Genomic DNA, 17,249 nt, shown 5'->3' with positions numbered 1-17,249 from the left:
CGTGATTGTTATTATTTTCTCAAGGATGGAGACTGTCATCTTATTCCAGTTTCAGAGACAGGATGGCAAATAGCTTAAAACATAAAACACCCGAACTGAATGAATCTTAATTTAGGTTTCTCATAATATTTAAATTATCAAAAGATGCATATGTCAAGAGATAAACCAGTACTTTGTGACCTGTGAACCCAGAATCTGATTCAATTTTAAATCAACTCATATTTTCTTTGCTAGGCCAATATAAACAAATCACAGTTTGTCTCATTGGGCTTAACAATCTGTACAGGTGGGAAAGAACTAGCTTCACTGTATAAAAAGTCCAAAGAACTAACTTCAATGTATATATTGTTCTAAGAACTAGCTTCACTGTATATAAAGTCTATATAGAGGTATATAGCCTCCCTTAAACCAGTGCAGTGGTCGTCCTCTATACTGAAGGTATTAATATATTCAGGGCTCTGAATTCAGGCCTTCTTTTTTTTTTACTATAACTGGTGCTTTAATGACTCCTTTCACCAATGAGGTTTTATGATTTAACCTCATGCGTTGATCCACACTCACTCATGGGTTACTAACACCATTCACATTAACCAGACTATGTAATGTGTAACTAACTAGTAATAACAGACCAGACTAAAGTGCCACGAGTTGAGGTGCCAGTAAATGAATGATCCAGTGGAACTGTTGGACATGAATACCAGCCAACACAGACACTGAGGAATACTCTCATTGTCACTGGTGTTTCTCTTTCTGGACTTTAACCCATTGAGAGTGTTTCCACACACTAAGTTTTTGCACTTTGAGAACTCAGCTGTATATAAAGGGAAGCCAACTCCTCTTTGACAACTATTTGCACTAAGCTACATCAAACAAACATCCTCTCAAATGTGGTTCCTGCTGACAAAATCTTATCTTAAGTGGCTCTGTGGTCTGTCTGTCTGGGGAGGGACAGGCGGAAGATACTTGGGCGGGACTCCACTAAAACCACGCCAGGGTAATTTACAAAATAAACAAGTAAATAAACATACATGGCAAAACAACCGGTGTAAATAAATCACAGGCCTACTACTCTGCAGCAGCGTGAACACAAATGGATTGAGGGAATTCTAGACACATTTACCATCAATGCTGCCTGGCACATCTCTCACTTCTCATTCCCCTTTCCACTGAAGACACCGCGTTTTGAAAACATTACGATGATCAGCTAAATATCTTGTGACCAAAGGCATGATAGTGATATTACAGAGGGGTAGGGGATGCGAGGGGAGGATGCATTATGATGATTAATGTGTCACTTAGAGTCAAATTGCGTGGGTGAGCTCAACCCTGATGAAAACTGTGTGATCTGATCAAATCAGAAAATAAGAGACGACCTCTGTTGCCTGGCGAAACATCTGAGAAAACCAATTCTGACAGTTCTACCATGGCTCTGCTGTTTGCTCGCAGTCCTCTGCTGAATGCAAGCGGGGCCAGCAAACTGGAGTCGAGAGAGAGAGAGAGAGTCAGAAAAGCTGTGAGGGTGTTTAAGAGCTGTTTAAGTGGTAAATTAAATATATATTAAAGAAATGATTAGACCTAACACCCATCATTGCATCTGGAACAAGAAACTCTCCAGTTACATAGCAGATGCCTCCCATTCTCTCCTCCTGCCAAAGTCAAACGTGTTTCAATTAAACTATCTAGGAAATCTCTATCTGTATGTTCCACTTGGAACACATCCTGTGCTCCTCCTCCTGAGGTCACTGACTACGTGCTGAAAAACAGGAAGTGTAAGATTGAGTTATTTGCAGGCCTATCCTGAGCGAGTCTGTATTTATGGCCGCTGGGTTGATTAGTTCAAATAGAAGACTTTTAGAAAAACAAATATCGCAGAAAAGTCTGCTATTCATCATTTTTAGTTTGAGGGAGAACGTTTGACTTTTCAGTGAAGGAAGTTTGCTGCTAACTGTGTTGTAGCAGGAGAGGAATTTACATATCCTGTGTGGGAGCAGTGTGGTGGCCTGTGAGTGTGTTTGTATATTTGTGTATGAAGGCGTGTGTCCGCAGCAGATGGCGGTGTGTTGAAGGGCTTTTTTTTCACAGAATTGACCTGCGGAGGAAAAGGGAGAAAAAATTGAAGGAAGGGAAACCTTCCTGAGCGTCAGTGACTTATCTTGTGACGCCTGCTGCATATTGTTTCACTTGCAGTTTAGGAAGAGAAAAAGACAAGGAGCTCAAAAAGTGTACGAAATAAGGCACAACATGATTTCTTGTTGTTTGGATACACCGCAACACCAAAAAAGTCCACCAGTGTTATATTATTTAACTGCAGCAACTGTTGTGTACTTCCTGTAATTGAGTTTGATTCAATTTTGTTATAGAATTAAAAGAAAAATGCACACCGCTGACTTTATGCCATTATTCTTAGCAGGAAACAGGACATATCATTGTTTGAGAAATGGATTCACATTCTAACAGCTGGGATGTGACAAGACGGTGGCCTTGCATCACCATGACCTCTTCATTTGATGTGCCGGGGCATCAAACTTAGTTTTGCGCTCAACTCATGTAAATTGCTCATCTGTCCTCCCAACGACTGCCATATCGATTGAATAAAGATAATTGCTAATATTTGCTAATGGGGTTAAAGATGAACACAGCCTCTCTGGAGACCAGTTTCTGTGAGAACGCAGGATAATAACAAGAGCCACAACGTCATCGCAGCCTGTTTACAGCCTGAGGAGAAAGGCCAGTGTAAATGTTGTGCTGAGATGAGAGGCCATAGCCTGACACAGTAGTTGATCATATTGTTTATGTTTCTTCCGTCTGTGAGGAGGACCGACATTCATCCAGTGCACCCCTCCTCCTAGCTCTCAAGCATACGGACGGGAGGGAAAACACAACAACATGATGTGTGTTATAAATCACAAAATCTCCAACAAATAAAGGGATTTTGAAGCAGCACTAATCAATAGTCTTTATCTTAACAAAGGATCACAAACAGAGTGGCTTGTAGTAACAAATGCATTGAAAGCTAAAAGGGCACTGAATAGAGCACATATACCATTGCTAAGGCCCAACAGTTCCCTTGTGAAACCTTAACTAAATTCACCAGATCCAGATTTCTATTTGAATCTGCACATAATTGCACACATATCAGTCTCCTAAATGTTGCTGATTTCCCATCAAGAGCCATGAATTATTCTCTGAGAAATCAACTTTTTATTAGCTAGGTGTTGTGACTTTTGTCCTATCCCATACCACACCCCTCCAGCGAGTTTGGGAGAAATCCGTTCAGTAGTTAAAGTGTAATCCTCATAATTAGTAATCCAACTGACAAACCAACAAAACTTGAAAGAAAAGTTACCTCCTTTGCACACAACTCTAGAGTTCTCCTCATAGACAGCATTCTAGATCCTGTAACCATCTGCTTGGTTCTTCAGCCCACAGTGTTAGGTTTGGATTTGGGTGAGGACCCAGATGAAAGCAAGGAATCCAGAGCATCAAAAAGAAAAGGCGAGGACAACAACAAAAAAAAACTTGAACAATAACTAAGAATCACTCACCAGGAAAACTCTGGAATTCAGATTAGGGAACCCAACCAGACAAACTAGTGAGGAACACAAGAGAACACAGGGTTTAGATTCAAGTGGACAAGACACAGGGGTGACCAATCAGGGCGGGGCATTGTAATCAGGCAGACCTCGAGACACAGGTGCGGTGTGACAGGTAACCAAGAGGAAGTGGCTAATACTAAGACACAAGTGAAACAGGAAGTGAAGGTGAACAGCAGGAAAAGAGACAACATGAGAGATAACAAAAGGTAAATCAACAGAGTCAAAAATACACAAGTATGGTAACAAGCAGAGATGCAACGTGGAGCGTAATCGTGACATCTGGGTCACTCAGCATTCTAATCTACAGGCAGCTGTTTTTACTGATAATAAAAGATGAGAGTCTTCAGCCATGCTAGTAATTAGGACTTAGGAACAAGGAAGCTTTGAACCAACGTCAGCCTGCCGACAAATACTGACATGATATAATGTATTTCATGTTCACCATCTTAGTTTTGCACGTTATCATGCTAACACTTGTAATCAGCACTACTGATTGGCTAGTTCTCGAGAGCCAAATGACAAACCGACAAACTTTATCAGTTTAAGAGCAAGATGTTTCCTTCTGAAGACGCTGGAGATCAAAAACAGAGATCAAAGGCAGGTCGCCAACACGACTCCAAACGAATTAAACAAGTTTGGTCCATAAACCTCTTACTGATTAAATGCTCGCTGCCCCCTAGTCGCCTAAGATCTACTATCACTGTTTTAACTCAAGATAGATGTATTGTAAAACACAGTAGGGCCCAAATGACCAGTTTACCATTCACTGTAAATGACAAGAGCCAACTGCCATGCTAGCAGCTCTACGTGAGCTTTGAGCTAAATGTGAACATCAACATGCTAGCGGACTCCTGCTAACGGTCTATGGCTGGAAATAGAATGAAAAAAGCTCTACAAAAACTAGTACAGTTTAAACAAATCCTGTGAGGGTTCAATTCTGTTTTTTTTTCCAAGTAAGAATTAATTCAATGAGTCGTTGACAAAAGTCTTCTACATCGACTTTAAAACGTAACACAATTGCGAGAAATTCTTAAAACGGATGATTTTTCAAAATAAATTAGAACAGGCCTCTTGAAGAGCACCTTTGACGATTACTTCTTAGCACCAATGGTTCCCTGAAGTTGACAAAAGCAGAAGACTGATAGTGTGGCGGCTCCTGGCAAAACATACTGGAAATAGTTTGTCAAGAGTCTCATTGTCCAACCAGGTAAAGCTTCCTTACGCACACAGTCAGAGGAGCTGTGTGAAGGACCTGAAGGTGTTTGCTTGTGAGGTGAAAAAAAGGGTTGAAGGTGAGGTTGATGACGGAGAGCGAGCGGCGAGATAAAGGCGTCTTGACTGGTTTGCTCTGGTTGAGGCCGGGCTGCATATTAACACGTTGGACTGCGATCCAGCGAGGAATGCCTGTCTTTGTTGGGACCTTTGCGGTGATGTCATCAGTACTTTCCCTGGCACCACCTGGGCAGGAGTCATGGGAGGAGCCAGGCAGGCTTTTTAAAGCCGGGATCAATGTTGCAATGTGGCCTGATTAGTCACCTGACGCTTGTTTTCTTAAAAGAGTCTTTCCACAAAAGACAGGCCTCGGTCAGCAGTGCCGTGCAGATTAGCTGCCCGGTGAACTGTATAAACACTGGCAAATCTGTGTGTTTGTGTGAGCAGCGCACAGGAATGTGTGTGGGTGTCGGTGTCTGTGTGCCGTTGTATATACTGTGGGATTTAGGAGAAGAGATGAATAATGAATAAATAATAAGACGTACAATCTTAGTTGAAATAAGTAAAAGTAAAGACAGGGAGTCATTTGTGTGTTTTTTTTCTGTGTGTTTGTGTGTGTGTGTGTGTGTGTGTGTGTGTGTGTGTTTGGATATAAAGCGAGAGACAGTGTTGAAAGAAGCTGAAGAGGAAGAAAAGTGTGTTGGGGAAAAAGACAGCGAGTGGGAATTAAAGGAGGCCTCGTGGCAGAACCCACAGTGCTGATGTTAGCTGTCTGATCCACTGAGAGACAGTTGGCAGCACACTGTCTCTCAGTCTGTACCAGCCCCAAATGTACAGTAATTCAAAGCATGCGACGTGACGCCGTTCCCCCCGCGGGCTGGGGCTGCAGTCAGATCCCCCTCACCACTCTCCCACCCACCCACGCACACACACACACACACACACACACACACACACACACACACACACACACACACACACACACACACACACACACACACACACACACACACACACACACACACACACACTGGGGCAATATTCCCTGTAAAAGTAACAAATGCACTCAGCGCTCCATTCCACGTGACACAATCATCCAGGGTTCCATGGCAAATTTGAGCTGAAGCTAATCTCACTGTTAAATGGCATGGCGCCTCTTGCGAGAACCAAATCTTCCAAACAACTGAGAGGAATTCAGCGCGCTCGTGTCAGGGGCTCGGGCTCCACTGCTTCCGAAGTTTACGAGAAAAAAAAGAGGTCAACACAGTTAGCATGCAATTATCGTAATGCACTTACAGTCGGTGGTGTGCAAACGGGATTTATTACCTCAATCAGTTAGCGCTTGGCTGCGACATAACTGAGCCTCTGTTACAGAACGCTCGGCACAGAGGTGCATTTTGTTCTCAGCATCTAGGAGGATTTTTAAATAATGTAAAATGCTAAGTTGCCACAGTAACAGCAAGGAAATATATTAAAGATTAAGTTAAGAGTATAAAGGTCGAGAGATGAGACAAAAGGGAAACAGTAAACAGTCGGTGAAAGGAAAACAAGTTTACAGCTTTTTTGTAGGTTAGTTCTCATGAGCTTCACATGACTTGCGTTTAGCCCTTCTTTCACCCCCCCTACTCCTCAACCCCCCCCCCCATTCCCCCCTTTCTCCCTCTGTGCCGAGCAGCCATCCCCCCCACCTCTCTCCTCCCCCACCGTCCTCTCCTTTCCTCTGCCACTTCCCACCCCCCTCTCTCTCTCTCTCTCTCTCGCTCTCTCTGCCCCCCCCCCCCCCCCCCCCCTCTCCGTGCAGCACATAGACTTCCTGTGTGTCCTGGCCTGAATGGTATGTGCATGGAGTGGGTGTCTGGGAGGCCTTTCATCCGGCATGGAAAGAAAAGGAGAAGTCAAGAGCGAGGGTGAAAAAAACAGAAAACACGAGAGTGAGAGAAGAGAGTCATCTTTAATCCATTTGAGTCAGAGCAGTTGTCCAGAGGCGAGCGCAGGGTGGGGCGTGTGGGACTGGGTGAGAGGGCTCTGGTTGTGCCAGGGATGTGTGTGTAGCGTCTAGAGAGAGAAAGAGAGGGGGGGGGGGGGGGTCTACTGAAAGAGCCTGTAACTTGCCATGTTTGCCTTTCTGGGACCGATGATATCCGGCCGGGGCACGGTTTGCATGGATGAGTGACCATACTAATCTAGAGCAGGTACAATTGTTAAACATTAACTAAACTATTCATGCTCTACCTTGGGAAAGGTGCTTGGCATAAAGTCAGTGTATTATATTTGTCACTTGTTGAATTTTCTTTAGCAAAACCTCACTTGTGTTGCACACTGCAGCAGAACTGGAATCAGAGTCTTGCATTTGGCGTAGTCAGACGAGACGGGGTGTAGCTGGGCTGCTGAGTGCCAGGCCTGACTGGACCCTACCCAAACTGTGAAGGGGCACACATGCAAGTCTGAGTGACTACCTCATGCCATGGAAACAACCCACAGTTGCAGCCCACAGTTGCACAAATGTTCACACACACACACACGCACACACGCACACACACAGAATGTCTAGACATGCCTATAAGATAACCTTCACTCAGAAGAAAGCACACAGTGCCATCTGCTGTTTGAGGTTTAATTGTTGCTAATGTCAGGATAATATCAACCAGTTATTTATGAGGCTGGTGGATTTTTGATCATAAAAGTACATTAAAGGGATGGTTCACCAAAAAATGAAAATGCACTTCTTATCTACTCACCACTACGCTAATGGAGGGGTAGGTGAAGTGTTTGAGCCTACAGAACACTTTTGGAGTCGAGGGTTTTGTGAACTCACACACTTCACCTACCCCTCCATTGGCATAGTGGGGAGTAGATTAGGAGTGCATTTTCAGTGTTCCGCGAACTATCCCTTTAAGTCATGCACAACCAGCACATGGAAGTCTTCTTCATCTCATGTGATGCTGAGACTGAGCTGCATCCGTGCATCACACTTGACACATCTCGTCTTCCTCATTGCGGCAACTTCCTGTTCGATCCTCTCAGCTCCATCAGCTTGGCTGGGAAGCGTCAGCCATGTCTCTTCACAGATCTTCTGTGGAGGTTCAAGGGTTCGACCTCGGGCCAGTCAAGCACAGTCAGGGGATTGTCCCCAGATTAGTCTTGCTTGTAAGCTTCAGGGTGTTTATCGTGCTGAAGGTTGAACCGTCGCCCCCGGTCTTAGGTCACACTCTTGAGCAGGTTTACTTCAAGGACCTCTCTGTATTTGACTGCATTCATCCTACTCTGTGTCTATATCACAATAGTCCCCACCATGCTTCACCATGAGCGTTGTATGTTGTTCATAAGATCTACAGTGTTTTGACTGATGCCCAAATTTCCCCTCATGTTCTCAGAGTTCTTTAAATATAGGAATGTTTTGTCATAGGATAAACCTATTGAAAAAGTATCATCTCGTTTTCGAGGGTCCCAAACACAAATGGGGAAACAGGCTAGAAATCTGAATTTTGGCAGCATTTCTCCTTCCTGTCCAGTCCTTGAGCCAAGAAGTCCATTTCAGGGCCTTCAAAAAATTAAAATAAATCTACATTTAATTCTCAACTCTATAACCGGTTTCATGAAGTCTTTACAAGGCGGCATGAATCAAACAGTTTAGGTCCTTCCTTCACGGCTTTGTTTATGAACACAGACTTGTGCCTTTCCTAACTAGTTGGTCGCAACCTGCATCCTTCATCGGCTGCGCAGCGCCGCGTCAGCAAAACCCAAAATGAGACGGTCTGGTCTTCTTATTGCTTCACCAGCTAGTCCCCGCCTCCACAACCATTGCCTGGCAACAGAGCTATGGCCAAAGTTCTTCGGATGAACAACAAAAACAAAAATGTCGACATGAATAAAGTGTGATTCGATTCGAAGCCACTGTACAAACTCAACTTAAACACATGCAGCATATTTATTTAAATGGGTCCTTGTGTCCAACTCAACCTGTTATTGATACTGTAGACTTATCATTGACATAAACATTTCATTTGATTTATTTCTCTTCGTGTTTGACACTTTTATCAAGCACGACCATGAGTGTAGGGATGTTCCAGATGGGAATGGGACCCTCGTGTTCTTATGTTGTTCCATTTGTTCTATTTTAAAGCATCAAATTGTGACCTCGACATGTCCAGGGTGTACCTCGCCTCTCGCCCAATGCCAGCCCCCCCACCCCCCCCCCCCCGAGACCGTTGAAGGATAAGCGGTACACATAATGAATTGATGGATGGATGGATACACAGTTATTGTTCTGCTGGTATCACTGCAGCTTAGAGAGCCGCGGCTGCCTGGCTGCAGACTCCTGTTTTTTCATGATAAATGCCTAAAACATCACATAAAAAAAATCTTCAAAATGGAGATTTATGAAAGTGTGAGTCCACACGTGACACGTTGGAGACGAGAAGAGGAGTTTATTCAGCAGTTGCCCAGAAGTAGTGAAAGACAATCCTGGTTACACCCACTCTGCAGAGCACTACGTAAAAAAAGACTAAATATAATCTGGATGGAAAGTGCGACGTATAAACCACAGCGAAAGTGTAAATCATTTGTTTTCACTCCATATTTATTTCAACACAATACAGTTTTGTACAGTTTCAAAATAGCAAACCTTTGAAAGAGAAAAGAAGTTGACCGTATAAGCGAACGTCAGCAGTGATGAGCAGTCACGTTTCACCTTCTTAACACAAACATTCATTTAACACTTCAAATCAAATGGTGAGCACAGACAATGTATCCAGATGTTTCAAATCAAACATACATCAAGGTGTCTCACAGTACACAATTATCTAAAAAATAAAATCATTCTCAACTTTTCCAGCTCTCTCGTTTTTTAGAGTCACACGAGAGAAAGATTAGAAAAGGCAAGTCAATCGCTTCCTGTAAAGAAAAACACTAGAAGTAAAAACAGCAACTAAAAATAAAGGTTAAAAAATTAAACTTGTGAAATTTGTACTTAACTGAGCATTGTTTTCTATTTCCTCTAAAGCAATGCAGATCTTCAGATATTAGCGTCAGGAAAAAATAAACATTACGTCACACATCTGAGGAAGCTCAAATAGTAGCTCTACTGTAGGCTGGATTTTTCCAAGGACATGTGATAGGGCTTTTGAAAAGTTAAACAACTTTCCTTCTCGTACTCACACACACACGCTCACTAAGGACGCAGACGGACAGACTGTGCATCCTCAGGTCACAGATGGTCACATCTATTTGAGTCAGATCATTTTCACTGTGAGTTCCTGGCATCGGAGACAACAGGTTTAAATGCTTCAGAATTGTTAGGAAACACGGGTGCAGTGAACACAAGGTGGGTCCCGTGCACGGCGATGACCTCGACAGCTTGCATATAGCATGTTGGTTTATTTGATATGCTGTATCATAATCCCCAAAACATTCTGGCCAGACTTTCTGATGACACAAACCCCCAGAGGCACAATTAGTTAGAAAACTGTGATTTTTGAGATCCAGAACTCAATAAATCTGTTTCTTCTAAAATGTTGCTTGTATATATGTATATGTATATATATATATATATATATATATATATATATGGGTTTGAATGAGAGGGCATGAATTGACAGAGCAGTGAAAATATGATTTACAAAATAATAATGTTCAATAAATGCCTGAAAACGACCAGTGTTCAAGGCATTTTAACTGGACGTGTTGGGAACGGAAAACTGAGTTTTGGCAGCATATCTCCTTTCTGTCCAAGCCTTGAGCCAAAAAGTCCATTTCAGGGCCTTAAAATGAAATACAAAATCTACATTTAATTGTCAACTCAATAACCGGGTCTATGAAGTCTTTACAAGGTGGCATAAATCAAAACATCAGAAGTGTTTGTTTTACATCTGCATAGCAAGGTGTGGTTCCTCCCCTGAATGGAAATCACTGTAAATTAGAGAACGGGGTGTAACACTGGTCATATGTGCAGAGCAGTACGTTATATTTACTATTATGTGGAAAAGATGGCTGCTGTCCACTGGCGTGGAGGTGGTCTGGAGTGATGTGGTGCCACGAAGCCTCGGCTACGCCCGCTCTCTACAGGACGTTATTTCCAGCCTGTCTCAGAGTCCACCTCTTTATATGTTAAATGCTAATTTGGTTTCTCAGTAGACCATCAGCTTTCAAACATCTCCTGTAGCATTCTGATCCTCCTCGAGACGCTCAACAAGGCGGTTGTCGGGATGAATTTTCCTTTTTCGAGTTCTCTGTCGACTAGAATAACTTCTGAGTTGTTGAAAGGGGTTTTGATATTTTCCTGCACCGTGCGTGAAGGAGTGAACAGCACCCGTCTGAGTGCTCGCTCCAAGGAGAGTCCCATTCTCGGCTCTCCTTCTGATTAATTCAGTATGTTCACTTTTGTGTTACTCCCACTGCCTGCCTCTGAAAGGTCGGTGCACACAGCTGGAATGAAGTGTTACCTCCCTGTTCTTATGATACTTGGAAAGCTGACTGATCCCATCCAAAGCTCAGACAAATCTGTAAACACATCGAAAAGCATGGAAAAAATGTGATGACACCAGAGATGATTTACCACACAGGGTGATATTGAGGATGCAGGACATAGTCTGTGATGAACGATGATACATCACAGTGGCGGATCTAGGATTTTAAGGAATAAGGGGCACAATTTACACAGAGGGGCCAATTATCTGCCCAGTACCTGATTCAGTGCAGTGCACATTCAAGTCATTCATGTTTAATGTTAGCTCAATAGCTTTAAGCAAAGCCACACATGTTTGAACATATTTTTTCATCATTAAATTGTTCCTTGTTTAAGGTCATTGTGAACTCCAGAAATTTTTTAAATTAATAAACGGCCGTATTTATTGTCAGTATTGTTGGTAAGTGATTACTGACAAGACAGGGGCACTTCAGTGACCAATCAGATTTCAGCTGAACAGGTGAGACTACTCTTATAGGCTTTATAGATTTAACCCGATTTCAAGGGTTGAAACCAACAGACTCTGAGGCACAAGGGAAAGAAGCCTCGTCAACTGGGTCCATTGGCAGAGCCCTCTTAGAAATGAACAGCACGGTTACATCTTTCTGAAAATTGGACTTTGCATGGGTCTCTGTTTCATCTCTTTGCTGAATACAGTTTTAGCTGTAGCTGATTATGGGATGTCGGGCCTTTAAAGACTTGATGAAAAGAGAGAGCCAACACAGAGTTCAACACAGTCACTTTATTAAGATTAGGGCGCAGGTTGACTGAATGTGGGCTTCCTCCTGTATTTTAGGATTGCTTCACCTCTCACTCCCTCTCCTCTGTCGTCTAACAGCCTCTGCTTGTGAAATGTCTTCAAACATTATGTTTGAGTATTTGTTCCAAGCTGCGATCCAGAAATGGCAGCTACAGTTAAGTCACACAAAAATTACAAGTCAAGATTTTGATTAAAATGGAAAGGAATAACCAATTATCATCTAATTTCCTCCAAAAGAACCGGACGTTGCCTGTATTTGCCAAATGCAGAACAGAAATGAACAGAACTGAACAGAACAGTCAAAGCCATTTTCAGACAGGAACTCTGGACGATGTGCAGAGAACTGGGTCCGGACTTTCTCCAGAGTTTGTCTTTCACACATGAACAACACAGCAGGAGATTCTCCGCTCAGACGTGTTCACAACACACAGAAATCGGTGTTGTTGGTGGTGCAGCCGGCAGAGCAGGATTCTGTTGTGTTTTTATTTTAAGCACTTATCGCCAAAACCTCTCTTGATGTCTTCGGTCCGTGTTTATTCATCCTGATATATGTCTTGTCTTTTGTTTTTGTTTTGTGTCTGTTACGTGTCAGAAACATCATCAACACCCCCACCTGCTCACGGTGAATCCTGCGGAGGATCTCCTGCATCGGCTCTTTCAAACATACGCAGTTTTTACCAGGGGGCTGGCTGGAGAAACTTGGACATATGCCTTCACACATGCAGCTCCTCTGGAGAATGTCCGGAGACTATCTGGAGTTCAGGGCATGTCTGAAAGCAGCTTGACTTATCCTCCTCCAAGTGTTATGCTGACGTGCATGAGGATGTTTGTTGATTTGTTATCTGTGTGGTTCATGTCAATGTAGGAAACTTTCTAAAGTAATTTCTTATACACATTGTGCCTGTTTATTGTTTGGACAGCATCAGGTCCTTTTAAATCCTGATCAGTGGGCACCATCACTATCAGCGTCTCTGACCCTATAGTTTGGATAAGATTTCTTTTATTTTCCACCTAACTCCAGCAGTAACAGCGGAGACACAGCGCAGAAAAGAAAACGAAGCAAGAGGAGATCTAGAAAATCAATGACAACATAACGACGTTACACTAAACATTTTGACAGCCCAGAAGACCGCTTGACGGCAGGTGTCAACACATCCGCTCCTGGGAAGGTCATAACACCAGCCTGATTGGCAGTCTGTCTACAACACGCCCCATCCCACATGGAGAGGTCTCCTCGCACAGATACCCATAATCCTTGAATAGAGGTTATTGAACGAAGTGTCGAGGAGCTGACAGTTTTCAATCACGGACGGGTGTGGGATACTTCCATCCCAATCCAGAAAGTTTTTGTTGGTGCCTCTCGGTAACTCAAACACTCCCTCCCAGTTGATCCACGTTTCCTGTGTGTCTGTGTGTGCCATTTGGTTTAGCAGAAATGTCCATTTAGTAACAGTCCAAAAAGCTGAGATTCCCTGCTGTCCTCCTTCCTCCTCCACACCTCCGGAGGTGAGCTAACACACCCGATCATCAGTGTTCATGCAGTTCAGGTTCATCAGGATTCAACCTGCCGTAGACCTGCCCTACCCAAGTTTCGTGAACCCAGAGTCCCGCTCCTCTCTGCTGCAGCCAAGTGTGGCGGACGTGGGGGACTGGACCTTGCCAATTTCCTCTAGGGCGCTGGCCAGAGAGTCCAGATCCCCCGAGTCCTGGTGCTGAGCCTCCCAAAGACTCAGAATCACAGATGATGGGCTCTCCTGACAAGCGAAGTAGCACAGGTTCCTACACGACAGGATCAAAAAAAGAACATTAGAGTCGATGACATGAAGAAACTGCTGAGAACAAAAGACATCGTGCAGTTGTTTCACTCATATTCACTGTTTTATTCATTCACAATCTCTATCACTCTCTGCCTTTTCTAATCAGCTGTCAGTTGGGTGTAATCCAATCAGATTTTGCAATGATGTCAATCAGCCAATCATATCATTGCCGCCAAACTTTCGATCTGTTCTTGTTTCTCTCACTGTCAGCTGTCATCTCGACCCCCCCTCTCTCCGCTCCGGTCACCCCCAGCCTTCATTCATCTCATTCAGATCCTCAACATTCTCTAGAGCCCATCAGTGTCCTGACCCAAGGGGGTTTCCTATATCATGCAGCCACACCACTTACAACCGTGATGACATCATAAGGGGTCATGGTGCCACATAGACACTCATTTATATTACATCACTGTCATCTCTTACTGTATATGACAATACTTTTCCAGGTTACTTGTTGTCATCGGCAATATTAATAAATCAAATAAAGATATCATATATGATGTGTAAGTGTTTGGCTTTCTTTAAATAACGTTTGTTATGATGCACCTTTTCCATGGAGAATAGCCAATTCAAAGTTATGAAAATTTAATATGCAAAATGTGTTTCACTGCTGAACAAAACCTCCGTCCCTCTGGGAACCGGGAAGGTTGTTTCTTGTACGTACACAGCTTGAGGTTTGATTTAAGGTGAGAACAGACAAACATTCAACACATTCTGCACGGTGAAGGTTAAACATATAAGTTAAGGATGGATAAGAAATGAATGGAAGAGGACTTTGATTAAATGTTTTATATCGTTCTTTACGATGCAGAAATTCTATGAAAGAAGGAGCAATAGTTGTTTTTTCACTGGAAAATGTTTATTTAAAAAATATAAAATCATATATTTATCAGTTAACCTACTGAGACTTTTGATTGGTATGTATTTTAAGTTTATCGTAGCCATCTGGGTTTAGTAGGACATGATGATTATAATAACTAAGCATTGTCTTTGTCTTTTGACACCAGAATATCGCTGTGCAAGAACAGATTTGTACATATGGATTGTCCTTGCTCCAAATTGGAAATGTCTGTCACACATACTGGCGAGTTTGAAAAGATGAAAATACAAAACTGTGACGTAAAGGTTTAAGTCTAAAACTGTTCATTTCAATTCCTGAACACAGCTGCGCAAAAACGAAATTTCCAACAATGCAACATATTTTTTTGTTTTTTAACTGGAACTCAGAAAAGATCAGATTCATTGATCCCACGTCAGGGAAATGTATTTGTCACAGCAGCACAGTTAAAAACAAGGTAGACAAGAGAGCAAGTGAAAGTACAAAAGAGGCAATAATAAAATATTAACTACAAGTGAATGTCTCATGGCTGACAGTAGTGGTCCAATCACATTTAGTTAGTCTGTGGTGAGACCTTCCTCTACTGCTGTTACTAGTCCTAACCAACAGAGTGCAGTGTTTCATTACAATGGGCATTTCCTTTGGTGCCCTCGGCTTCCTGTTCGATCCCTCTGTCCCTCCTCAGTGTTCCCACACATTCAGAGACATAATAACACAAATCAGCTCCAATAGGTAAAAACACATTTATCCAGGTAAAGTTTCTATTAGTCTGAAAAATTTCGAAAAATCCTCTCCCACTCCTCAGTCACCAGTGTTTGTCTGATTTATCACGGTTTCTTGGTAAACGTTTCCCTCGCAAGGCAGAGAGAAGACGCACTGCTTTAAGCACTTGATTATTGACTTCTCCTATGAAGCTCAAATAGAGATCACGCCATCACCAAACAACTAAACACCTCCGGCAGACTACGCAAACACTGACCTGGCTCAACCTCTGCAGGGTTTAGTCAGAGGATGGAGCACATGCAGATCTAATGAGGAGCGCTAACGTGAACACGTTTTCTCGCCAGGGGCCCGGCCTGTCAGCGGTCTGAGAACATCTATTTTAGCAAAAACACAGCATCTTCTCCGCAGTTAGCCTGTCCCCCCTCACCCCCCCCCCCCCCCCTCTCTCTGCATGTGCAGATCTATAATGAAATCAGCAATGTGGCGGGTTACTGAAGGCTGCTTGCTGATGGGAAATTAGTGCCGACACGGCCCCGAAATTCCAGATTAAAAATAGTATTCAGAGCGGGAACGGCGTTTAAACAGCGGCGGGAGAGCAGAGAGTGCAGCATTTATTCTTTCCAGTCATTTACTGATTCTGCATTAACACCTGAATAAGACACACGAGCCGAACCAATGTGCACTGCAATCATGACTCAGCAGTAAGCACATAGCAATTAGGGTTGGGTAATGTTTAGGTTTTTTCCGGTTCTGGTGCTAAATCAATACGATGATGAACGAAAAGAAAAAATGATGGTCAACGATTAGAGCACCTTTTATAGTATATAAGATAAATGTACAAATAAGTGCAAAACTCTTAACATATGACAACATCACATAATGAATAAACTCATCTACACTTATTTAACCCTAAGGTTGATACAGTAAAATACTGGTCACGTGAGCAGTCCAACATGGTGCATCTCTCTGCTTTCATATGCACCCGTGTGTCACCAGATGCTTCATTATGTTTGCCGTGTTCGTCTCTTCCTTCTTCTTTCTCTCAGTTCACTGGCGGATCGTAAACAATGAGGTGCACACAGCTACCAACTCTACCAGCTGTTGCTCCCTCGGCTCTCGGCCATTGCGCCGACATTTACTGCACGTCCAGCTGCCCAAATCATTTTGTTGTCCTGTGGCCCCAAGTTTGAGGTAGCTACAAGCTCACTGTAGGCTAATGGTACGTGCTGCCACCAGACTGTACATTAACTAGGCACGTGATATTTGCATGTTAGCAACAACTTCATTGCATAGCTCAGCCACCAGAATCTGTGTGTATGCACCACCAGGTAGAAACCTTGGTAGGCCTATCCAACCCTGATGGAAATTACAGATTGAGAAAGTGATCAATAAGTATGGAGGTCTCACTGTGCTGTGACTCATACCTGTCTATGTGGAGCTTTTGAGCCAAGAGCTGCCAGTCCTTCCCCTTGGCATTAGCGGTGTCAAAGGTGGCACTGATCCGCTGACGGATGGACGGGGGGATTTTAAAGGCCCTTGACCCTGTCTGAGAGGTGATGGTGCAGTCGGACTGAGTGAAGAAGGGAACCACTCCCTTCTCGTTCTGGAAGCAAAGACAGAAAGAAAGAACGAGGCGTCAGGGTGATACCGCAGCTCAAATTCCCCACACCTCGATATGAAGACAAGGACAAGGACTTATCAAGACAATTTGCAATCTATACATGAAAAGTTCCCTGAGAGGCTCATTAAGCAGCTCCTCAAATCAAATCAAGAGTTATTCAGTCCAATAAAAGATCCTATTAACAAGCCGCACGACTGCTCGCGCACCGAGCACACGCAC

General features: G+C 43.3%; 1 protein-coding gene across 1 annotated transcript in view; it reads right to left on the bottom strand.

Annotated features, from left to right (window-relative positions):
* Positions 1-12,030: 12,030 nt before the first annotated feature.
* Positions 12,031-17,249, bottom strand: part of LOC128425200 (netrin receptor UNC5D) — a 78,800-nt gene continuing 73,581 nt past the window's right edge. Inside the window, exons 19-20 of the mRNA XM_053411732.1 lie at positions 16,834-17,012; positions 12,031-13,810 (exon numbers count right to left, since the gene is read on the bottom strand). Of these exons, the coding sequence (XP_053267707.1) occupies positions 13,612-13,810; positions 16,834-17,012 (378 nt within the window). The 3' untranslated portion in view covers positions 12,031-13,611. The remainder of the gene's footprint in view (positions 13,811-16,833; positions 17,013-17,249) is intronic.

Source organism: Pleuronectes platessa, chromosome 19, assembly GCF_947347685.1.
Source record: "Pleuronectes platessa chromosome 19, fPlePla1.1, whole genome shotgun sequence".
NCBI classification, from domain to species: domain Eukaryota; kingdom Metazoa; phylum Chordata; class Actinopteri; order Pleuronectiformes; family Pleuronectidae; genus Pleuronectes; species Pleuronectes platessa.
The sequence above is the reverse complement of the archived record's forward strand: the minus strand, read 5'-3'. Positions and strand labels throughout refer to the sequence as shown.